Source organism: Mustela nivalis (assembly GCF_964662115.1).
Source record: "Mustela nivalis genome assembly, chromosome: X".
Classification (NCBI taxonomy): domain Eukaryota; kingdom Metazoa; phylum Chordata; class Mammalia; order Carnivora; family Mustelidae; genus Mustela; species Mustela nivalis.
In genome coordinates this window covers 120017578-120042480 of record NC_139040.1, presented here as the reverse complement: position 1 = coordinate 120042480, position 24903 = coordinate 120017578, and the positions used below count along the sequence as shown (strand labels likewise).

At 45.7% G+C, this 24903-nt stretch overlaps 1 protein-coding gene and 1 long non-coding RNA gene across 8 annotated transcripts in view; one reads left to right on the top strand and one right to left on the bottom strand.

Annotated features, from left to right (window-relative positions):
• The window catches only part of LOC309856805, a 77888-nt gene that overhangs the window by 894 nt on the left and 52091 nt on the right, over nt 1–24903 (bottom strand). For both annotated transcript variants that reach the window (XR_014307357.1, XR_014307358.1), the window contains 2 exons: nt 9383–9504; nt 6654–6814 (listed from right to left, as the gene is read on the bottom strand). This is a non-coding gene — a long non-coding RNA (uncharacterized lncRNA). The remainder of the gene's footprint in view (nt 1–6653; nt 6815–9382; nt 9505–24903) is intronic.
• Nucleotides 1–24903, top strand: part of NHS (NHS actin remodeling regulator) — a 336056-nt gene that overhangs the window by 260151 nt on the left and 51002 nt on the right. For all 6 annotated transcript variants that reach the window (XM_082718381.1, XM_082718380.1, XM_082718383.1 and 3 more), the window contains exons 2-3: nt 18876–19028; nt 23481–23614. In XM_082718381.1, the coding sequence (XP_082574507.1) occupies nt 18876–19028; nt 23481–23614 (287 nt within the window). The remainder of the gene's footprint in view (nt 1–18875; nt 19029–23480; nt 23615–24903) is intronic.

Here is a 24903-nt window from a genome sequence, read left to right as displayed (position 1 = left end):
TTTTTTTTTAAAGTTTTCTCATTCCAGTTAACATATAGTGTTGTATTAGTTTCAGGTGTACAGTACAGTAATTCCACACTGCCGTCCGTCCCCTGACGCTCACCAGGACCGGGGCCCTCCTTCATCCCCATCACCTGTCTCACCCATCCCCCCACTCCCCTCCCCTCTGGTGACTAGCAGTGTGTTTTCTAGAGTTCAGAGTCTGTTTTTTGGTTTGTGTCTCTTTTTTCCCCCTCTATGCTCATTTGTTTCTTAAATTCCACATGAGCGAAATCATATATGTGTCTTTCTCTGACATATTTTGCTTAGCATTATCCTTTCTAGCTCTATCCATGTTGTTGCGAATGGCAGGATTTCATTCTTGTTGATGGCTGAATAGTATTCCATTCTATGTATATGTGTGTGTGTGACACACCACCTCTTCTTTATCCATGCACCAACTGGTGGACACTTGGGTTGCTTCTGTTATCTTGGCTGTTGTAAAAAAGGCTGCCGCAAACATAAGGGTGCACGTATCCCTTTGAATTAGTGTTCTTGTATGCTTCAGGTAAATTCCTAGTAGTGCAATTGCTGGATCATAGGGTAGTCCTTTTTTTAACTTTTTGAGGAACCTCCATACTGTCTTCCACAGTGGCTGCACCCGTTTGCATTCCCACCAGCAGTGAAAGAGGGTTCCTTTTCCTCCACATCCTCAACACCTGCTGTTTCTTACATTGTTGGTTTTAGAAATTCTGACACGTGTGATGTACATCTCATTGTGGTTTTGATTTGCATGTCCCTGATGATGAGTGATGTGGAGCATCTTTTCATGTGTCTGTTGGCCATCTGGATGTCTTCTTTGGAGAAATATCTGTTCATGTCTTCTGCCCACTTTTTTCCACTGGATTGTTTGGTTTTCGGTGTTGGTAAGTTCTTTATATATTTTGGATACTAAACCTTTATTGGATCTGTCATTTGCAAATATCTTCTCCCATTCCACGGGTTGCCTTTTAGTTCTGTTGATTGTTTCTTTCACTGTGCAGAAGCTTTTTATTTTGATCTAGTCCCAATAGTGTATTTTTGCTTTTGTGCCCATTTTGTTTTTGCTTTTTAATGCATAAACAGTGAAGACTAGAGAATGATTCTAGTTTCTTGGTCTGATTTTCCTGGGTACTCAAGGATTTCATTCTTGTCATGGCCATGATAGCTATAACTTTTACCCCAGATACCAAATGGAAGAAAACCACCACCAACAAGCATTTCTTTATAGGATGGAAAATGTATCATACCCATAAAGGTCAAGCTGGTCTTGGTCTGTTAGAGAGCCCAGGCCCTCACCCAAGACAACAGTGAAAGGAGTGTGACGGGGACTGAGAGAGGAGGAGGGCTAAGACTGATGAAGTGCCGTCCAGGGAAGAAGGTGGCAAAGGAAGGGCCTGACAAGTTTGAGTCCTCACTAGCAGCTGCACATTCAACTGGGATTTTCTCAATTTTTGATATGAGCCTTTTGAGGCGTATCCAAACAAACGCAACGTACTCCAGAGCCCCACATCCACACTTGTTACTAAAAAGGCCCTGACAGCCGCACAGTTCAGAACCTGAACCATCTGCTCCAGGCCACTGGCTTAAATTCACCCGGGGAGGATGGAACTTCTGGAATTTGTTACCCCTGTAATGGCCGTCTGCTTGGTCTCTGTGGGTTTGCAGAATACTCTACCACAGAGGACACTGGCATTTCTGGAATTGGCTTCAGCCAGTAACTGATATCTGAAAAAGGCCTGGGAGGGCGCAGCAGTGAGCCAACGCAGTGGTGAGGGAGGCAGGAATCTGGCCCCTCTGCAGGTCACGTGTCCCAGGTGGCTTTTGTTCTGGAAAGAACAAACCTTTACCTGGCTCAGTAATAAAGGCAAATAAATGTTGTGCTTACCAAAGCTATCGGTTTGACAGTCTGTGAAGAAAAGTATTTTAAAAAGTCAGTACACTGACTGAAACTCATTCTTAAATGAGATTCCCCTGTTGTGTTTAAGCACTGGCTTCTTTCTCTCCAGTATCTTCACATCTTCATGTAAACATCCCTGCCCTAATACTTAATTCCCTGGAGAAATGACAGAAGGGACCCCATGAGCGCCCACCAAAAGAGGTCTGTCCCATACCTACACAGGACTGAACCTATACCTTTGATTGAATTCACTGTCAACTTTTGGGAAACAGTCCGTTTAGAAGGTGTTTTATAGGTTGTGTGAGTGTAATGAAATAATAAATGGTTCTCATTTATTACTGGAATGATCAAATTAGCCAGCTGTCTCTGCAGTAGATGAAATTCTGGCACAAATGCCTCTTCCTGACGTTGATGTGTTGGTAGAACAAGTAAGCTGACCCTCCCTGTGACTTGGACCATTGCATGGGCTCAAAACATGTCTTGGGGCTGATGTCACTGACTCATGCCGTTCGGTTTGCAGGTTGGTGGCATCTGTGTTTTCACCTCGGTTTCTATTGCTGCATGGGTCCGAGGCTCTAAAAGAAAAACAGTAAAAGCATTTCTTTACTCTTCAAAGGAATGATACAGCCCATTCCTTTCCAGATCATGTTCTTTGGCCAAACTGATCTGGCCTTGGCGTCTCTGACCAGCGAAGCTCTGCTCTATGACTCTTGAAGTTACTATCCAGAGCCAAAGGGCATTCTGAAGGCACAAGTCCATGCGGGTCAGGTGACTTGCTCTGGGGGCACGGAGAAGGCATCACTGCGTGGGCTAGCTACGGAAGGCACTCCTGGGCGCTCCTCCACTGCCTGGGAATTGGCACCGAAGCACAGTGGAATGGAGCACGGTGCTGTGGCTGACACAGTGCCTGCAGTTTTCACTGGGTAGGTGACTTAGGGAGGTGTGTGTGAGGACAAAGAGTGACTGCTTGTAGACTCCTAATTTGGAGGTAGAGTTTGAGAAGTGAGAGCAAAGGTGGAAAAAAAGCCAGCACATAGGGAATCAGGAAAGTTAAGCCCTATTTAGTGTGCCCTCCTGTACAATCCTCACATTCGTGGATGCCCCAAAGCAACTCGTCATTCAGCCTAATGTCTGTGCATCTGGTTCTCGAGAAAAAGCTTCTGCTAATGCTTACTGTAGACCGAGGGGATGGCTGCAGGGATGTTTCTGAAGAACAAAAACTTTTGCAGGTTATTTCCAATAGCATGCCAGGGTAGTTAACAACTTTAAATAACCTTATTCATTTATCCAGCGGGCAGTTATTGAGCACCTACAATATGCCTGATACTATACTTGGTGCTGAGATACAGAGAAGAAATAGTTTTTGTCCTGAAAACCATACAGTCTGACAGGGAAGTGCGCGACTACAGCCGTGTATGGATCGTATTGTCACATTGACTCAGGCCCCACCATTATCATTTTCATTATCCTATCCTATCCTATCATTATCACAATACACAAAAATACACAATACTGCATTATGTGGTAGTCTAGAAAACAGGTCTTCTAAGCAAACTAAAAGAGAAAAGATGAATGCACTGATCATTCCCCTAACTAAAAGTACAAATGACTTAAGAAGCCATAAAAGCATCCACCAACACGTTATAGTAATGAAAACAGAATCCCACTTTAATGAGCAGATAAGGTATCAAAACATTCACCTAAGAAGGGCAAGCCTCTGACTGCACTGTTGCCATATGAGTTGAGGGGAATGGGACCTACAGAAAGGAAAAGTGAACAGAAAGAATGAAGGTAAATGGTAATACAATAGGGACCATGTCCTAAGCCAAGAAAGGGCTAAATGAGTAGCCACAGCGATGAGACAGTGACTTCAGTGAATCAGAGTACTGCAAACTTGCTATAACAAATAACCCTCAGTATTTCAGTGGCTTAATAAAATTCAGGACTATTCATAACCCGCGTAATAACTGAAGTTGGTTTGTCTTCATTGGTGCCTATCTCCTCTCCTTGCTAGAATTCAAGGATCCATGCTCCCTTCTGTCTTATGAGTCTAGCTAATCTTCAGTATGTGGCTTCGAAGGTCTCAAGAACATGAAGGATAATGTGTGGGAGGTTTTCGGGGCTCTGCTGGAAGTGGGGCAAGTGACTTCTGCCCACATTCTACTGCTAGACCTCCACACTTGGCCACACCTCACTGCAAGAGAGTCTAGGAAATACAGTCTAGTTTTGTGCCCAGGAAGAAGAGGAAATGACTTTGATAATCAGCTAGACTAGGTTGCCATGCTGATCTAGAGGAAGAGGTCATCCACTAAGGGTCAGTTCTATATGCTCAGTGACCCTCTGGCTCCCTTACCTCCGTGTCTCTGATGCCTGGTTGAGGATATCCACTGTCATGTCCTCCATGCCATGCTTTCCGCTAGCCTTGCTTTCTCCCACATCCCCATTTTATCTTATTGAGGTGCTTATTACTATCTGATTACATCCTTCCTTATTAATGTACTTACTTCCTGGCATTCTTCCTACCTAGATATAAGTTCCACAAGGACAAGGATCGTGTCTCTAAGGTCCATCACTGTATCCCAGGGCCTAACACAGTGCCTGGCACGTGGGAGGTCTTTAATCACTCACTGCTCTGAATGAATGAACCAACTGGGCCATGGGGGTCTTGAATAGCTTCATGGAGGAGATACGACTTGGGCTGGATATTGAATAGAATTTATCTGGGAGGAGAGAGATCAGGGAACGAAAGGAGACTGATTAAAAGGAGACAGAAGAGGCCCCAAGATGTATAGATTGAGCCATTTGTACAGTTGAGCCACATCCATTCAACCCACATAGCTGAGCTCCTGTAACACACAGGTCAGTGTGCTAGACCGGTGCTTAGGTAGAGGATGCGAAAAATACACAATAAAGCCCATCTCTATCTTCAAACAGGTTGTGCTGAGCTCTGCTTTGGGGGCAACTAAGATACTTCTGGTCATATAGCAGGTCCCTCATCCTGGCCACCAGGGCGTTCCACTGAATGACTTCAGTCTCCCTTTCTGGGGTGACCATACTTTTCCCACGTGGATGTCTGCTCCTGTGCGGAGCAGCAATGTGAGTTAGAAAGTAGGGTAGTGAGGCAGGAAGTAGTGCGGGGCTGTGGAATCAGATGTACTCACTGCCAAGTCCTAGGTCTTGGGACTTTATAAACGTTGGGCCCTTGGGCATGTTCCGTAATCTCTCTGCACCTATTCAGTAAATTGCAGATAATCAAATGTGCTTCCTGGGTTTATTGGGGGAACCAAATGAGATTACCTCTACCAAGAGCCTAAGCAAGTGCCCAGTTCACACACATGCTCACTGAGTGGTGGTGTCTCCCTCCTTGATGGCCCCTAACCTGCCCTCCGCTGCTTCACACAGCTCCTGGCCTGGCTGCAAAGAGCTGCTCCTGGGACTCACACCACACTGACTCTTTCCAGCCTTCATATTGGCTTGCCTCATAGGAACTGCCAGTATTCACATCCTTTTTCCCTCAAAATGGAAATTGTACGTGGTTCTCTTCCAGTGTTTTCTAACCTCGCTGCTAACCCTATCCATCAGCCCTCCTCTCACTTTGTGCCTCTCCCCTCTACCCCTCTCGCACCACAGAGCGTATCTGTTGAACCTGTATCGCACTCAGTGCCTCTCTACGATACACACCTGATCCCACGTGGGATCATCAGCTAATCTGTCTAATGTGGCTATGAGGTTAGAAATTCCCAAGGGCACCAATGATTTCTTTTTCTCCTTAAAGTACATCTGCACAATACCTTGAACTTAGTAAGAGGTGACACTTTCTGTTTCCCAGCCCCAAGTGTGATTAGACAGGGACTCCAGTACACTTGGAGGGAGTTGAAATCTGCTGGTGAGCCTCTGAACCATGCCAGCCAGCACTGGGGCCCAAGACCCTTGTCCTCTAATGTGACCCCTCTAGAATCAGTTGCCTGCTTTAACTTTTTTCTCTCTTCTCCTCTCACTTCTGACTGCCTCCTTAGCAAATCAACCTGAGGGAGAGAAACAAGACAAATTCCTTGAACCCGAGAGGGAGAAATAAGGGTCATTTATCTATTTTGAAAGATTACTGACGTTTTCGGATCCTCATTTGCCTATTTAAGAGATATAAAGTTGGACCATACGAAATTGATAATATCCAACTGTTAGTTTAATATGGTTCAGGCTAGTCTTGGTATTTGGACTTATTCACAGTTGTTCATAGGTGAAGTGGTCTTATCCCTGTGTGTGGTCTGCTTACCCAAATGGTTGGTAGAGAGATCCCTGGAGTGGCTATGCATAGCTTCTGATGGGCCTGTGGCCTTCAGTAGGTTCTGCCATTGCTTATGGAGTTTCTGTCATAGGCTCCGGATTCAAAAATGGCTAGTTAATTTCCCTTTTCCCTGCAGGTGCCAACATATGTGTTTGATCTCTGGGATAGATGCCAAGACCTCCAGGCTTGAGTTTTCAAGTCTTCTGGAGATCAAAGGCTCTCCTCAACACCACATGGGTTTCTCTGTGCTGTTACTCAACAAAGCCAATCCAGTTCCTCCAAGGGCCAATGGCAAAGTCCCCAAGAGAGAAGGTGGGGGGGAGGGAAAGAAGGAACTCCCAGATTTCTAAATATTGCACCCCATGGGGCAGATGAGTATAAGAACAAGAAGGCATGTATGTTTTTCTCAAGCTACAAATTAAAAATACAGAAACTTACAGACTCACTTACTTATGAACTAGATCCATCCAAATGGGCTGGCCAGGAGTCTCTCAGTTTCTTTTTATGTACCCAGAAGAATATACAGGACCTTAACAATCATTGTTATTCAATACCTTCAATCATTTCATGTGACTTTTAAACAAAGGACTCCATTTCCAGTAGAAAATATCCTAAAGATAAAAACAAATCTAAAACTGAGTTGAGTTGTCTTATTGTAGTCATTTTGAGACTATTCAAATAAGAAATTGTGCCACTATCATTAAGAATCAAGATTTTCAGCATAAGAGAAAAGAGATCAATTATAAAATCAAGACACTTAAATTAAAACCTGTAATCTTAGATTTGAATTGGAAATAGCAGTTTGAACTCGTGATTTAGCTTCATCTTCTGAAACTTATATATTCTCTAGCTCAACAGAAGAATCCTAGAGTCAGTGATAACCCAGCAACAATAAATATCCCTGGCATGTAGAACGTGGTCTCTTAAAGCTGTTCACTTTGAGGGGAGCCAGACCTTTTTGGAGAAAGGCTGATTCCAGGTCCAGGGCAACAAACGTGCAAGATGAACCCGAAATACTTTATTATACCCGAAACTCTGTTAGAGGAGGAAATAGACCTGAGAGGTCCAACTCAATGCCACACAGCAGGTAGGACCCTAGGAATAGCCAGGGAATAGCCAAGGCAGCCTCCTCCAGACAGGCCTCCAAGCCACAGCCCTCTCAGCTAATGCTCCTACTAGAATCCAAAGCTGTCTGGCCAGGATTCCTCACTGCCACACTTGAGGGATTTTGACAACAAATCCATTCTGAGCTATTTCGGCATTGGGGGACTTTTAAAATTAGCTAGCAGCACAATCAAGACATCCCACATTTGAAATGCACATGTTTGTGTGCTGTGAGGATTACATTCCTAAATCCCCCAAGACTATTGCTACCCTGGCCATATTCCCTCACCCTTATCACTTCCATGCACAGAAGCCTGATTTATAGCTCCCAGGAACCGCATTTGTTGTCTGAGGGCCTCCTCTGGCCAGGGAGACTGCTTTTCTAGAAATCCCAGAGAAATATTGTTCTGGTGCCTAGGCAGCCCTCAACCAATGATTGACAGGAAGTGGTAGATAAACACCCCAACTCCCTCACCTCTGAAGTGTGTGTTACACGCTGACTCCCAAAGGACCCAGCCCCCAGTCACCCGCAGAGTCACCGTTTGTTGGCTTTCTTCCCTTCATTTTCTCACTTCCCCTAATACCTCCTATCGGCAGCTTCCTGGAATTACCTCCTAAATAAATGTGGACCTGAACTGTTGTCTTAGTGCCTGTCCTGGCGAAACCCAAACTCTTCATTCTCTGAGTCTGTCTTCCATGGGCAAATAGAGAGGGAAGGAGCCACCATCCCTGGAGAGCAGGCCTCCCTTAGTATCACGGCAGACTCAGCTAGACTAAGGTTAACTGAGTCACAAAAGAACACATCTTTTCTGACCAGATTCAATAGATCATGCATTAAGTGTTCCCCACTCATACAGCTCATGCCTCCTCTTTTATAGAGAGTACAGAACTCATTATAAATGTCTAGGCTTTTGGAGTGGAAGGGTCCTTGGAAAATAATTCCTTTTGGCTTGCAGGCTCATGTAGTTATAGCTTCCTTGTTGGCCCAATAAAGGCCATTACTTCTCCTCTACCTATAAAGATACTAATTAGCAAATAATAACTCTAAGTAAGTGCAGTGGAGGTGGTATGTGGGGCCTTTTGCAAGTATTTTTAAATTTGCCACTGTCACTGATGATCTCTGAGTAAATTTTAAGAGCCAATCTCTACCTAGGAGAAGAGATTTATTAGCATATATAATTGGATGTCACGTGCTAAATACTTCATTGCTTCACCATTTAAATAAGCCAAGGGCATCTGTCCAGGAAGACAAGGGCCTCCATGCATGCACCGTATTGAAAACAAAAACCTTTCTTATATCCAGTGGTTGTGTGCAATGTCTCCTGAAACAGAAAAGTGACCTGCACATGCTTTTTTTGACCCGCCTCTCCCATTCCAGCTCCACTTTCTTCCCTGGAATGTCAGAGGTGCCAGCGGTCACGACGTCACATCTGTAGTTTGAGCAGAAGTGAAGGGACTTTAAAGCTCCATACTCATCTTTGTGGACAGAGTGCCTTCTTTCCCCTCCATTTTCCTGCTTGAATTTCAAGGAAAGCAGAGCGCCCGCCAAAGGATGATCGTCATGGTCTTCCCGGCAACCAATGTCACCTGGTTCTTTGCAAATAGTGACAATAGATTTGTGACTTTCACCCTTTTCTAAATCTTGGAAGTATGTCGTAACTGTTCATTTGGTTTTCCTGAAAGATCAAATTCCTTACTTCTGATCAGTGTTTTCTTTTCTCCACTGAAACCTGTTTGCAAACTTGTAAAACTGTCCTTGTCTCTTTAAGGGGTGCAAGGCTCGTGAAGCAAGTGTTGAGCCAAGTTCCCACCCCCCCCCCGCCCCCCGCCTGTGATTTAAGCTCAGGCTCACATGCCTTGAAAACTGGAACAAACATGTCACTTCTTGATGACGGGCTGGTCATTTTCAGTCCAGGTTGCTGGAAGGGGAGCACTTTACCACTAAGAACATGATGTCCTTTCTGGCAAACCTAATCTTGGAGTCGACCTAATTATTAAATTGGGCTCTTCAGATAGTTTTTGCAGAGTGAAACGGTTGGCTGTCACTGATTGACATTGTTCACGCTGACCCCTACCTCGTTGCCTCGTCTCTCCTTCCTTGAACAAGTGCTGCTCCATACGTGGTCTCCTGACACACAGCGCCAGCCTCCCCGGGGAACTTGCTCTTTGCTCACTTGGCTGAGGTGCTTCTGGAATCCTAAAATAAGAATGGCTGATTTCTTGGCGAACAGATGAGAACTGTTTGGGGTTTTTGTTTTGTTTTGGAAGTACAACCTGCCAGGTGGGAAATAAGGACCAGGAAGAAAGGCGAAGGAAGGGAGGAGGGGTCGCCCAGGGAAGTGTGAGGGTCAGGAGACCTGAGCAGCGGGGTTGCCAAAAATCGGGTCTGGGATCTTGGGTCAAATTTCCGAATACTGATTTCCTCATCAGTACATGAGAGGGGTGGGCTAAACAGTAGCTTTCGGTGTGCTGACTGCTACCCAGAGCCAGAAACACATTTCTACCAGCAGGCACACACATGTGACAGAAACAACAGCTTCACAAAACAATACTTACTACATGCAGTGCATTTTGGTATTTTCTGTTCTACTATATTCTGTTTCTTTGTCTTAAAAACCGCTAGTCTTGACCTGCTGAATGGATTTCACAATCCACTAATGGGTCATGCCCTCGGGTCTGAAAAAACACAGAACTCTGTAATTCCCGAGGTCCCTCCCAGCAGTATTCAATGACTCTGTTAGGTGCCTGAAGGAATTTTCTTAAAACAATAGCTGAGCTGCGACAGATGGCTGTGTGCTTACATTCTGGAGGAAGTGCATGGTGTAGAGCATGGCAGCAGAGTGACCTAAAGATAAACACATAAATTATACACAGCTTCCGAGAATGTGCAGTGCTGGAGCTCCGAGAGCCACTTGGACAATTAGCATCTCCAAGTCATTACACTGAATGCTGCCCCAGTCAGTAAACCAGTATGACACTGGAGACATGCAACCTGTCAGAGAGACCACAGGCTCCGTGACTGTGGGCAGCCTTCTTTCTTTATATGCTTTTAAAAAATTTTTTTTAACTTTTTATTGATATATAATGTATTATTTGTCCCAGGGGTACAGGTCTGTGAATTGTCAGGCTTACACATTTCACAGCACTCACCATAGCACATACCCTCCCCAATGTCCATCACCCAGAACTCTATCCCTCCCCTCATCCCCCAGCAACCCACAAAAGTTTGTTTTGTGAGGTTAAGAGTCTCTTATGGTTTGTCTCCCTCCTGATCCCGTCTTGTTTCATTTTTTCCCCTCCCTACCCCCCATGCCCTGCCTCTCAAATTCCTCACATCAGTGAGATCATATGATAATTGTCCTTCTCTGATTGACTTATTTCACTTGGCGTAATACCCTCTTGTTCATCCACCTCATTGCAAATAGCAAGATTTCGGTTTTTTGATGGCTTAGTATTCCATTGGATATATATATACCACATCTGCTTTATCCATTCATGTGTTGATGGACATCTAGGTTCCTTCCATAGTTTGGATACTATGGACATTGCTGCTATAAACCTTCGGATGCACGTGCCCCTTTGGATCCCTACATTTGTATCTTTAGGGTAAATACCCAGTAGTGCTATTGCTAGGTCATAGGGTAGCTCTATTTTCGACTTTTTGAGGAACCTCCTCCATGCTGTTTTCCAGAGTGGCTGCACCAGCTTGCATTCCCACCAACAGTGTAGGAGGGTTCCCCTTTCTCCACATCCTCGCCAGCACCTGTCCTTTCCTGACTTGTTAATTTTAGCCATTCTGACTGGTGTGAGGTGGTATCTCATTGTGCTTTGGATTTGTATTTCCCTGATGCCGAGTGATTTGGAGCACTTTTTCATGTGTCTGTTGGCCATTTGGACGTCTTCTTTGCCGAAATGTCTGTTCATGTCTTCTGCCCATTTCTCGACTGGATTATTTGTTCCTTGGGTGTTGAGTTGGATAAGTTCCTTATAGATTTTAGATACTAGCCCTTTATCTGATATGTCATTTGCGAATATCTTCTCCTATTCTGTCGGTTGTCTTTTGGTTTTGTTGACTGCTTCCTTTGCTGGGCAAAAGCTTCTGGTCTTGATGAAGCCCCAGTAGTTCATTTTTGTGTGGGCAGCCTTCTTTCTAGCTTCCAGATTATAAGGTCCCCCAAAGACTGATCTCTAATGGCCTCATCTTTGTACACATTTCACTACCAAGAAGACAGGCAAATAAAGAAACAAGAAACTTCGAGAGCTCCAGACTTTCCTCTTTTGTACTGCGACCCCCAATCATGGCCTCTTGGTCTTCTTTTGTTCCCAGTCCAGGAAAGGGAATGATATGCAGTGAGCAGGGGCATGGCCAGGATGTTATCATTTTATTGGACTCTCAGAGCCAGTCCAGGAAGGCTCTAGGATTCCTACTTCACAGAGGAGGGCACAGAGGCCCAAAGAGTTCAGTCACTTGTTCTGATCCATTGCTCCTGTAATGAACCTCCATCTTGCCAGCCCGGAGCTCAGGGTCTTTCCCCGCAGAGTAGCCTGCCACTGCTTAAAGGCAGAGTCCGTCTGGGTGGATGATGCAGCCTCACTTATTCTGATGAGCGGTAGGAAACGGACGCATAAATGGAGCAGGACAGGACTCAGAGAGAAGAGAGTCCAAATCCTCATTTGTAAAGATAGGGAGGCGGATCCTGGGAAGGTTCTATGACTTGCACAAGGGTGCAGAACTGCAAGTAGAACCCATGCCTCTAGTGGTCTTTCCATGGGATGTCAGACATGAAGAGGGCAATGACAGTAACAGCAATAATTAAACAGTACTCCTAGTATGATGCGTCAGTTTGTTTTAGAAGTTCGGGAAATATTTCTAGAGGGAAAAATCGTTCTAGATCCTTTTAGTCTATAAATAAACACACAGACATGTTCTGTGCGTGCTGGAATGCTTCAGGACACTGGAACTTGTCAGAAAGCCTAGATTTTTCTGATGCTGAGGGGATGCTTTGCCCACAGCAGTGAACAGGTCTGAATTATTGTGGTTCTACAGAAACGGCAGTCCAACAGGGACAGACTGGGAGCCTGGCGCCGGCGTCAGGCCGTGCCGCAAGTGGCAGGAGTCTCGGTGCTCCTTACTCTGCTCCCTCCGCCACACTGCCAGATAGAATGGGCAAAGGGCTGGCTACCAAGGAAGGAAGGGCAGGCGGGAATGAATGGTTGCGTTTGGGGAAATCCCATCCTTCCTCCCTAACAGATCTGAGAGCTCAGGCGGTAGCAAGAGAGACCCTGAGTCGATTTCTGTTCTGCTTACCAAGCTGATGACGGCTGAGCACTGGCTTCAGCATAGCAGGGACCTGGGGAGCAAACTGGCTCGTATCTGTGACACAGACTCTTTCAGATGCTCATTAATATATTAATGTGCTAACACATTCCCTGCTGCTTTCTGTCCCAGAGCATCAGAATGGATGGTTTCTGGCAGGGAATCCTTGTGACAGGGGTGGGTGGGACAGGTGGAAGGGAAGGAAGGGAGGTTAGGTAGTCTGACCTGTAGGCACGCTAAGAACATTTAAAAATCCAAAAGACAATTCCGTTTCTGAATGGCTTTGCATATCTTTCTGCCATTTTCACCACACGAAACATTCATACTTCGATTTCAGCTACCACGTTACCCCTCTTAGATTCTGGAAAGCCTGAGAGAAGGAAGGAGGAATAGCACGTGGAGAGAGACAGTGGCAGGGGTGGGGACTTGAGGTACAGGGGCTTGGAAACCAGGCTGAGAAGAAGCATCCTGCACTCCTCCCAGGGATAAGCAAGCTTTAAGGGAGTAAAAAGTTCATGTGGCCAGGCCACAGAAGGCAGTGTTAAATAAGGACCAACCCTCGCAGGATGGGAGAAGCTTAGGGCAAGATTATGCCTCCCCCCCCTGATTTTCACCCCTTTGCAACAGTCCCTAAGCACGAGCCTCCTCCTGTCCTTAGAAATAGGCCCGGCCTTCCCAAGAGAATGGCAGCCACTAGTTTTCCTCAACTTCCAAATCAGTTCATTTCAGCTGTACCTGGTGACCAGATCTGTGCTTTCAATATATCACTATGAATCAAGGTCCTGACAATACCGTTATATCCAGAGTTTGACAGGGGAATGAACTAAGTTCATTCTATAAAGACTTTTCACTGCCCTGTGGACATTTCGTACAGTGGTATTCTCTTTCAGCAGTTTGGTTTTATGGTGTCTGTTCGTACGACAAATCTCCTGGGTACTTTCTGAAAGATGCACTCAGTTCTTGGTTACACCTAGTCCTGTGGCTGATGCAAACAGTAGCAGTTCTAAATCTTTTGATTTTGAGAAGCACTAGATACTTTTAATGTGGCAGACAGCCTACTCTATACCTGCCCCCAATCAGCCTTAATTTAGGCAAACATTTCAGTCCTGGTTTGGGAAAGAGCAACAGCTTGGAAGCCAGACAGAGAAGGTTTCTAGTGCCAGATCATCAACGGGCCAGGTATGTGAGACTTTGGAAATTTCTGTACTTCTAGGATACCTAGAAGTTTCCTTAGCTGTAAAATGGGAGCAGTACTTTCATCTTTGGGTGATGTGAAGATACGAAGAATGTAATACACCTGATGTACATACAGCTTGGCCTGTAGCCGGAGCTCTCTACGAGAGCCTATAGTTGGACAGGAGAAATCATACCTCCACAAAACCTTTTTTCTGCTGTGGAAAATAGGTATTCATTTTCTGTGATTGTGTAACAGTGTATTCCAACTATCTTGTGGATCTGAGGTCTCGACACAGGTTCACTGGGTCCTCTGCCCAGGGTCTCTGTGGGCTGCAATCAAAGTTTGGATTGGGGTTGAGCTCCTAGAGGCTGTCCGCCCATACCTGCCACATAGCCATCTCTCCAGTGTGGCAGTTTGTTTCTTCAAGGGCAACAGGAGAATGTCTCTGCTGCTTCTGGTCTTTTTTCTTTTTTTTAATGCTTAGCTGATTAGGCCAGATTTGCTCAGGAAAATCATCTCCCTTTTGATGAACTGAAAAGTCAACTAAGTAGGGATCTTAAACTCCCCACTGCCAGCCATATAATGTAACAGAATTCACAAGTTTCACCTACACTCAAGGTGGTGGGGACTACACAGGGTACATACAAGAGAGGACAGGAATCTTGGGGGCTATTCTAGAATTCTGTCTAGCATGGGCCAGGAGGCTGCATGTATCCTAATAAGCAGAGGAGAAACCTTCTTGCTGCTTTCTGTATCATTTTTATGAGAACAAACATTTCTGTGAATACTAAGGCCACTAGCTTTCAAGGCTGAGCCATGGTGTCATTTTTAAACGGGAAAGAAAAGGGGGCAGGGTGAACCTGAAGATGTGGGAGAGCTTTGCAATAAGTGGCAGTGGTGCAATGAGCTTATGAATGAGTGAATGAGTGTATTCAACTTTCACTGAACTGTTACTCAGAGAAAGAAAGAAAATTTTTTTAAGAGGGAAAATGGGAGTTTTCCCTGGAAGAGCTCCATTAGTGCCTGTGTGTCTGCCTCCAGTGGTCACATAATACTAGTTAATGCTCTGTAACCAAAGGACAAAACTGAAAGCAAAGGGATTAAAGAGTCTTCCTTCCCTTCCTCGTCTAAGAGATAAACACAATTGTGGCAACTGATGAGTGAAATGTTCACCTGCTAATGCATGGCAGAAATTCATTATAGCTTCTCAGCAGATAAAGAAAAAGACTAGATGGGGAGAGGTGTGGATTCCTAGCCCTGAAGGCTGTCACTGAGAGAGCTGGTTCTTCCCAGCAACCGTGACTTGGCTGCCTGTGTTAGTCTTTGCATCTGTAAATCCACAGGCCTGAGCAGCAGGCAGAGTTCTGCAGCCCAGAAACTCAGCATTGGCTTGCGCAGTAGGAACAGTAAGAATGTTTTGGGCATCAGCAAAGCAGTGGTGCCAAAAAATGCTTTTTTTTTTTTTTCAAGTAACTTTATATTTAATGTTTAATAGTGAGGAAAGAGAATTTTACAGAACTTCTTTACATTTATGTTATGATTGCTAATTCATGGCTTCATTTGAGATTACCTACTGCAGAAAGGCAGAGATGGAGGAGTGGAGGCTATGGTCTTTTTACTGTTAGGGCCTTCAGAAGTCGAGGTGTTGGACTACCCTCGGGAATGGTGTAATAGCAGAACGGAGGACTCAGCCAGAGGGCTCTTCTCCCAACCTTCTGCTTCCAGGCACCATCACATATAAACAAGTTTCGCACAGGACCAGAGAACATAGACTCCAGGAGGGCAGAGGTTCTTGTGTTTTGTTCTGTGCTATATTCCACACCCAGCACTGTGCCTAGGACACAAGAGCTATTTGGAAAATACTCCAGGTGTGGATAGAGATTTCTGTTGTCAGCAGTCTCTTCTGGCCCACTAGGTTGCCCATCTCCCTTCATTCACATAAGATCCCAAGGCATCAGCAGATAACATGTTGTGTTTCTCACATACACCTCATGATAAAAAATAATCTGAGGGCACTTTTCAAATATACAGATGACTAGGTCTCTGTAGGAAGCCTGTAGAGGCCTAGTAAGCTGGAGCCCAGTAATCTGTCTTTGACAAGCCCTTCTGATCAGTCTTTTCTTCAGAAGAACACTGAGATAAATAGCACGAGCTCAGCAATTCCCTTTACTCAGATTAAGGAGCCACGGCCACTTGACCTGTTTGCTGAGGAGCTATCAAAGCCTTCTGGTCCATTCCCATTCACCTGGGCTCAGCCCTGAATCCTAGCTGCCACCCTCCTGAAGGCATGGGCCTGGGAGAAGAGGTGTTCAGGAGCCCCTCTACTACCAGACTGCCCCCTAAACATCTTGGCCTCTTCTTTTCCCTGGCAAGCTCTCTGTTCAGGACCTTCTCCCAGCTGTCACCAGCCCATGAATTCTCACCAACCTCTGCTAAGTTTGATAATGACCTTTGCCCTGTTAGATGGCAGCTGACCTTTGCCACCAGGCAGGGACTGACCTTTTAGTCAGTTTTGGTCACTGAACCAGAGCAATCCTCCGAGGGCGGCTAAATAAAGCCTCGGTCTTCGCATGCCCCACTACTTAACCCAGGAGAGAAGGGAGGCTCTGATCTAGATACGGCCTGACCTTTCCACCCCAAGGCCTCCCATGATCCTCCTAGGTATTCTTGTCCCCCCGAACTCAGTGACCCCTGACTTGTTCACCAAGCACTTACGGTTTCCAAGGAAAGGGTTGAGGTTATAGAGTAACTCAATAAAGAAAAGTTGCTGGGGCGCCTTGGTGGCTCAGTGGGTTAAGCCGCTGCCTTCGGCTCAGAGGTCATGATCTCAGGGTCCTGGGATCGAGTCCCGCGTCAGGCTCTCTGCTCAGCAGGGAGCCTGCTTCCCTCTCTCTCTCTCTCTGCCTGCCTCTCCATTTACTTGTAATTTCTCTCAATCAAATTAATAAATAAAATCTTTAAAGAAAAAGAAAAGTTGCTGTCTTTATGCTTGGCCCCATAGAACTCTGCCCTAAAAATACTCTCCCCTGGGTTACCTGGGAAGATAATTCTGGGGTCTCTAACTCTTGGGCCTGAATTCTTCTTAGAGACTGAACACCAAGGAAGAAAAAAATCTAGGTCAAAGAGAGTAATATGCTCTGTAGCTGGAGGTGAGAGAATGTGATGAGTGTTCATGATCATGGCTGTCCAGAATAGCTACCTATTGCTATTTAAGCAATTTACATTTTTTTTAAAAATTAAAAAGTGTTTAATAGCCAGTGTGGCTGGTTCTCATACAAATGGCTACCACATTGGATGGCATAGCTAATAGAGCGTTTCATCGTCACAGAAATTTCTGTTGCATGGCACTGTTTGGCGGGCACAGCATTGTTCCTTTGACCCTGTCCATGTGATGTTTCTTTAGCATCTTTGGAAATATGTCTGTTTCTATTGATGGTTCTTGTGATTATGATGCATTATTCTAGAAAAAAAAAAGACTACTGAAGACTGCATTAGAAAACAAAACCAAGGGGCGCTTAGGTGGTTTAGTCAGTTAAAGTGGCCAACTCTTGATTTTGGCTCAGGTCATGATCTCAGAGTTGTGGGTTAAGCCCTGCGTCGGGCTCTGCACTGAGTGTGGAACCTGCTTGAGATACTCTTTTCCTCTCTGCCCCTCTGCCTCCCCTCCACTAGGGCACAGGCTGTCTCTCAAAAAATAAAATTAAAAAAAGAAAAAGAAAAAACCAAAACTAATTCCCATAAATGCAGTACTGGGTGGTGGTGGGGATTAATTATCAAAAAGTTGTGTTTTCCCCAGTTTTCTTCTATTTCCTTTCTACAAAAGTGCCCTACCTCCTTTTTCCATTTGTCTTTCTGCTTTATCTGTAGAGTATCTTGTTCTGTGTAAGCCTTCCCAGACAAAGTGAAATGGTAAACCAGACTTCAAAAACAAAAGGATCGAAGGAGAACCAAAAAAAAAAAAAAGTCTGGGGCACAGGAATAAACAGTTGGGCAGAACATGCCCAAATCATACACTGGGGCGAAGAGGGGACGGAGAAGAGGGAAACAATGAGACGGGCAGGAAGAGGGGTCTGGTTGGGATAGCAGGTCTGGCATGGCAGGTGAGGCCCTCTGGGCCAGTTCTCACTATTCCTGAGGCTGGCAAGCTGCCCAGGTGCTCAGGAGTTCCTCTGTGCAGCAATTTCCTGACCAGAATCCTCCTGCTTAGGACCAGCTTCTCCCATGAGAATTTGTCTTAAGTTTATTTGGGGATCACTCGTAGGTGATCTCCATCCCAGGCTCAGTGTGTACATGAAGACCTGGGGTGTGTCTGGGGGAAAGAGGCTTTTTTCCCTGATCTCTTGGATGAGTTGCAGGGACGGCACCCCTCTCCTTACCTGCACTGTCTGTGGTTTCCTCACCGAACCCCAGTACCCCGGGAACAGGTTCTTCAGTGCTTGTCCTTGCCCCTAGATGAAACTAAGGAAGCTGGGCAGTGCTTTGAAAGATGGCAGGCAATGGAGTTGGCAGGTGGAGAGCAAGATAAAGCAAAACAGTAAGGGTTGGGGGCCAGGGGTCACAGGAGACAGGAAGCAGAGCAAGGGAAAAGTAAAGTTCAGCTGGGATTCAGGAGCAGGTGTGCAGAACTATAATTCTGAGGCCTTGCGGCCAGAAGACTGGAGCTAGGGCGACCTTTTTTACTCATTCCTGAGGCTTTTCTCTGTATTCTTGGAAGGCAGGACCCCCACCCCCACCCCCCGCATCCCACTCCCAAGCATGGATGGCCAAGAGTCCGTCCAGGTTGATGAGCATCTGTGCCAGAGAGTGCAAAGAGGTGTGGAGAGAAAGTTAGCTGGTCCCAGGCAGATGGTGGGTGTCCTGGGGTCTCCCATCCCTTAGCCTGGGGGCAAAGGTGGTCTATTTCTATACTGTAAGCCACAGACCTTTCTCCAGCCTTGAGTACATTCCTAATATGAACGCAGCTCTCTGAACTTCTACTCCACCCAGACCCCACCCCGACCCCCACCCAGGCTCTGCCAGAGGCATAATTTAAAGTTGTGATGTATAACGCCCCCTTTCTCTCTCTGTCTTGCAGCCGTCTCCAACCTGGACATTGAGAGTAAACTGAGCGTGTACTACCGTGCGCCATGGCACCAGCAGAGAAACATCTTCCTCCCGGCCACAAGGCCACCCTGCGTGGAGGAGCTGCACCGCCATGCCCGGCAGAGCCTACAAGCCCTGCGCAGAGGTAACTGGTCCTGGGCTTTGGGGGGCTTTTCAGAGAGAGAACTCAGAGCTTGTCCCATCAGTTCTAACACTTCACCTTACTATAACGACTTTGAAATGCTCCCTTTTCTACACTGAAAACAAATTCTTGGGTAATACAACCTGCTTATACATGTAATTAGAAATAGCACTATGGTCTGAATATGTAATAGAATTTAAAAGGAAAATTTTTATATTTTTTATATTTGCAATATATAAATGCCTGGGCACGACGACACTTGAAGACATCATAAAGCAGTCATATGTTTGTGCCTATCAAATAGGTTTGGATTAAGTAAAGATAATCAGAAGCCATTCTGAACAAAAAGTAGAGGGAAATGAAGGAGTTCGGGGCCAGGAGGACACAACCATAAAAACTGGTGCATTGTGCATACATTAAACATGAGCAGAAAAAAAAAAAAAAAAAAAAAAGCCCACGCCTTTGGGTTATAGTTAAAAGAGAATTAGGTTTGATTCAGAAGTAGGTTCTATGCCCCCCCACAAGAAATGCTGGTAGAACACAGGTGGGACCTAGGGCACTGTTTGTTCAGGACCCTCCTGTGCCTTGTAGGACAGCTGTCATCCCTGGCTCCCGCCTAGTCATCTAACAGCCAGACCCTCCCTCAGGAGGTGTGCTCCTGTTGAGAACCAGTGATGTGGTCCATTCTCCAGCAGAGCATGTGGAGGCCTAGTGAGGTCAGCAAACTTGCTCAGAGTCCCATACAGCCCATTACGTAGAATGCCAAGACCCTGATCCAGGCCTCCAGACCCCCAGCCAGAGCTCTTTTCCTCCTCACTACACACAGTGTCCTGGGAAAATAAATATTTCTATTTCTCTTTCTCTCTCAGTCCTGAAAAAGCCAGAGATGGGCACAAAGCAGGCAAGGTAGAAGGTAACAGCCTTCTCTTACTTCCTGGTGGCTTAAAACCATTGTAGTTGGGACAAGGAGATTAAAAACTGGCATTATCCTTTTAGAGACCCCCCCCCTAAATTGGGTATCAGAATTTGGCATGCCAGCTTTTCTGGCCTTTAGATTTTTGCCGTGGAGACAGATGGTGATGTCTGCACCTTCAGTGCCTTTGTTCCAAATTCCCTGTGCTCCTGTAAGGAATGGTATTTTCCAAAAGTATTACAATTCAAATTAAACACTTTAATGTCACCATGAGGATGGAGAAATGACACTTTGTTTTCAGTTTATGTTCTTCCACATGTTTATGACTTCTCCCTTTCCCCATAGCCCTGGTCTTCTCCCCCTTTAATGAAAGAATTAACCGACTAATATCCCTAACTCAACTGTTTGTAAAAATTCCCCTTGGTTATTGGTAGCCGATACTGTGACACTTACAAAAAAGAGTGATGACCAGTATCCTCTAGAAGTATTTCTGGCACTCTTACTAATCACTTTGATTTTTTAAATTGAGTCACTTCAATTTTGTAGTTGGCTAAAAAGTCCTTCTTTACCAAATTTTTACTGTAAGCACCTTCTGGAAATCTTCCTTAACATACTCACCGTTCCCTTGCAGCCACAGTTAGGCACCCTTCCCATAATAATACCCTTTGCATCCTCCCAATCATGTCATTTATACACTTATATCATCACTAGCCCCTTATAGGCCTGTCTTCCACCATTAATCCATGAGCAACTCAAGAGCTCGGACAGCATCTTATTAATTTTTTTATTCAAATCACTTAGCATGAACTTGACATAGAGTAGGTCCTCAATGAATGTATGCGTAAGTAAATCAAATTCTATAGAAAACCGGTTGAGCATTGAGGGCAGAGAATGATGACAGAGGAATCTGATCATTCTCACTAAATGCTTTCTCTGATCCCATCATCAGAGAGCTTGAGTTACGTTAGCCCTTTAGACATAATTATTTTTATCCCTTTATTATTATTCATAAGTCATCCCTGATTAGATTTTTCCAGATTCGACCAGATAACATTAAGTTGCTTGGTAAGCTATCACATTTCACCGTGTTGTCGGGTTTGGACTTAATGACAGAACTGAGGAACAGCAAGTGCCAATATCAATTTTCTCAGAACTTCCTCCTGGGGGCTGAGAGAGGGATATAAGGCCTCCTGGGGGTTTGGAAGGAAGATTGTGGAGCTGCATCTTGTCCTCCACAGACTGGCTTTCTTTGAGGTTCTCTCAACAGCAAATCTTGGGTGTAGTAGTTTTAATAGCACTGCAGAGAGCCATAAACAGGAATTATAGGCATCATAGAATTAAAAACATGCAGTGTGGAATCAAAATTAGAAAGTGACTTTTTTTTTTTTAACCTTGTCCAAGAAACAGCAGCTTAGCAGGGCATCCATCAGAATACCACTCCTGCCATCTGGTGGCCGTGACTAACACCGACCAGGCGACAGCCCTGCTCGGCAAACAGGGCAGTGAGCTTCCCCAGAGGCTCTCTGGACAGGTGGAAGATCCTGGCTTCCAAGAGGACTAGGGATAACGAAGCCCAGACGAGTAAAGCTGTGGTGGCAGCAGTACTGTGCTCCTTTTGGAGCTGAGGCTAAAAGGAGAGAGCAGGGGCCTGGGATCAGAGCCTAGAAATTGGCTGCTTTCAAGATCTGCTCCATAGCACACCCCTCAACATAGCCTACTGAGGCCAAGTGCTGCGCCACACCTGGGACGCGGCGAGCAGTAACTACCGCTTGGTCCCTGTTCAGAGGGAATGACTGTCTGGTGACAGAGCCGGACAGGTAAGCAGGGGACGTCGGCGCAGCGCCATGGCTGCTCAGAGGAGGCACCAGTTGTGCCAGGGTGCTTCAGAGAAGGCTTCCCGGAGCAAGTCACACCTCACTGGCTTTTGGAGTACTTAGAATTGGATTCCCCCTTCCCCCCTTTTTCTTAGCAATTCTTTATACTCAGAGCCAATGATGGCTTTAAGTGAGGCCATCATTTATGTTTGTAAGACAGGGAGAGAGATTACCAAGTGGCTGTAAAGAGACATTTATATTTTATATTGTCTTTCAAGTTTCAGGGCTGAGGTCTACGTTCTACTGGTCTAAAGGAATATGGACCAAGGGTCTACTGCAGTTCCAGACTCTAACAGATGAATGTTCTCCCAACCATAGCACCAGAAAGAATATTAGTAGGGAGCCACTAATCTAGCCTGTCTCCTCCCAGCCTGGGGCAAATGAAAGAGATTTCAGAACGTGTAGGAAGGCAACCAGTAAATGGGAAACTGAGTTGACGTCTCCCTCCTGACTCCCTTCCTCTGACCTCTTCCTAACCAGTGACACCTGTATTCTACTCCTCACTATGTATTTTAAAATGTAACTTTTTCCTTGTGCTGTCCATTTAGAAAAGCCTATTGTTGGCTTGCAGAGAGCAAAGAGGATGGCAATAGAGGTAGACACTTCAACAAAGAAGACATTTATCTCCAAAGGCTTTCTGATAACCACTGGCTGGGCAGCAGTTTGGCACAGACTACCTCTTCAGTGACTTCGTGTCTTGGTTAGACGAGGAGGCCCCAGGCATGCATGTGGGCTGGGTCTGCAGGCTTGGTGGCCTTCAGTGTGGCCAGTGTATGGGGCAGGGTGTGCTCTGTAGCTCACTGAGACACCCAGAAAGCTAAACTACTCTTGGGCTCTCAGTGATTCTTGTTATGAAGTCAGGACCACTTCATCCCACGAACAGAAATGTCTTGGCTTTCCTCAGAGGTAGCTTTATTTCTAAATCAGACAACTGTCATCATTGGGATTCCTTTACTTTCTCTAGGAGCCTAGGATTTCAAAGCCCTCTGAGTGTTAGGCATGCCAGAGCTTAGAAGGCTGCAATGGTATGCTTGGTCACAGGCTCTCTAGAAAAGAAAATGTAGATAAAGAACTAGATAGCTGGTGGAAAGATAGATAAAAGCCCTAATGTGTAACACTCACTAATTTCTATGATGTAAATACCTCCACCATGGCCTACTTCAAGCTACCAATAGTTTAAAAACTGGCCTGCAAAATTCCTGACCACGTAGCAGTCAGCAGCCCTGAGTCAGGGCGAGCCAACTCCCTCACCCACTGAATGGCTGGGAGCATCCGTGCCTGCCACTCCCCAGGAGACTCTGGCATGGCTGTGCCTACCATCCCCTCCAGCATCAACGTCAGCTATTGTTCTAGACTTTCTTTTCTTTTCTTTTTGCTCATGTTTTGAAATGAAGCATGTTGAAAATACACTGCTTTTTCCAAACTCAAGATTGAGCCATATCGTACAAAGATTATGAGATGGACCCACTAAAATGTAAGGGCCCCTTTTCATATTATTGTGAAATGAAAGTTTAGCTTAGAACCGTTCTGAAAATCTTATTTGGTATAAGGATGAGCTAGATTAGGAGAAACTCACTTTTCTCTAGCTGTTTGCTCACCCTCCCAAGGGGGAAGGAGAAATGGAAGATGCCAAGGATGTGTCCATATTATTGCTTTTTCTGCCCCCAGAGCACCGGAGCCGGAGTGATCGCCGGGAGCAGAGAGCCGCTGCCCCTCTTTCCATAGCGGCCCCTCCACTGCCAGCGCACCCCCCAGCTCACAGCCAGAGGAGGCGCGAAGTTAAGGACCGGCACTTCTTAACGGTGAGCTTGGTGGCCAGCCGGCAGCCCTGGCCTTGCTCATCAGAAACCATGAATGGGTCTTGGGAGTCCATTTCCTTCCTCCTAGTGGAAGAGCCTGGGCCACCTAAGAGAGCCAAGTCATGGGCATTTGAGAGTGACTGGACTTTTTTCCCCCTTTCATTCATGCGTCTTTTGGAGAATAGAGTAGGAGTACATAAGTATTTTTTTTTTTTATTTAACTGGTTGCACAATGTAGTAAAGCCATAATAATTGAGGACTCTGAAATCAGGGGGAAATTTTTGCCTGAAATAGGAGTTTTTCTGTATAGAAGCAGAAAGATTTAGAGCAGGTGGCTTCGGTGTCCTCAGCCCCTCATCTGTAATTTGGGGATATGAGTAGCACCTCACTCATAAAGTTTGAGGACTAACCGAGATAAGGCCTGGAAAGAAGGTAGCACGGTGCCTGGCATGGAGTAAGACCTCAGTAAATGCTCACTCTTACTGGGAAGGTGCTAGTGCAGATGACTCGGTGGGGTGGGCTGCGAAAAAAATGTGAAAAATCACCACGTGAAGATGAGCCATGTCATGCTTTCATGCTTCCCCATTCTATAAGGGAGGCTAGGCCTGCCGGGTCACCAGTTACCCGAGGGTCCTCATCACTGCTGGTGATGGCAGCTTTGCCTGGGTGGATGTGGTTGTAACTCAGCCCAAGCCCCCAAGTACCAATGACAGATGAAGCTGAGCCCAGGTCGGAGCACCTACAAACATCACCACCACGAGTGCACTTTCTACGGCCTCGGCGGGGAGAGGTGAGCGCTGTGTGCCCAGGAGGAGGGCAGCATTTAAGTGAGAGGTGATGATTTCTATGACCAAATCAGCCCACATGGCTGGACCCCTGCTCCCTTGTCAGTACAGTTTGAGGCCCAAAGTCTTAAGAAGTTACGAGTGTGGGTCCAAGTTGAGGTTTTTACTTGTTATTAAGCTTCTCTGTATGGTAATAAATCCTGCGCCCTTCTGGCTTTTACGATACACAAAACAGATGCAAAATATTTGGACTGCAGGATGCCAAACATCCAGCCGAGAACAGACTTCATCTAAATGAATCTGCATGCTTTAACATACCCAGATACAACAGTAAGTGATGTTGACTAAGACATAGATATTTTTCCTACCTGTGGCTGCACTGTGGGCTCCATGTCCTTCAGGCTCACCGAGGCTCCTCAGAGCCGTGTCACACTCAACTACGCTGCTGCAGTGCAGCCCAGGGATGAGAAAGGAAGGTGAGAGACTCTGAGGGCTTTCTAGGTCTTT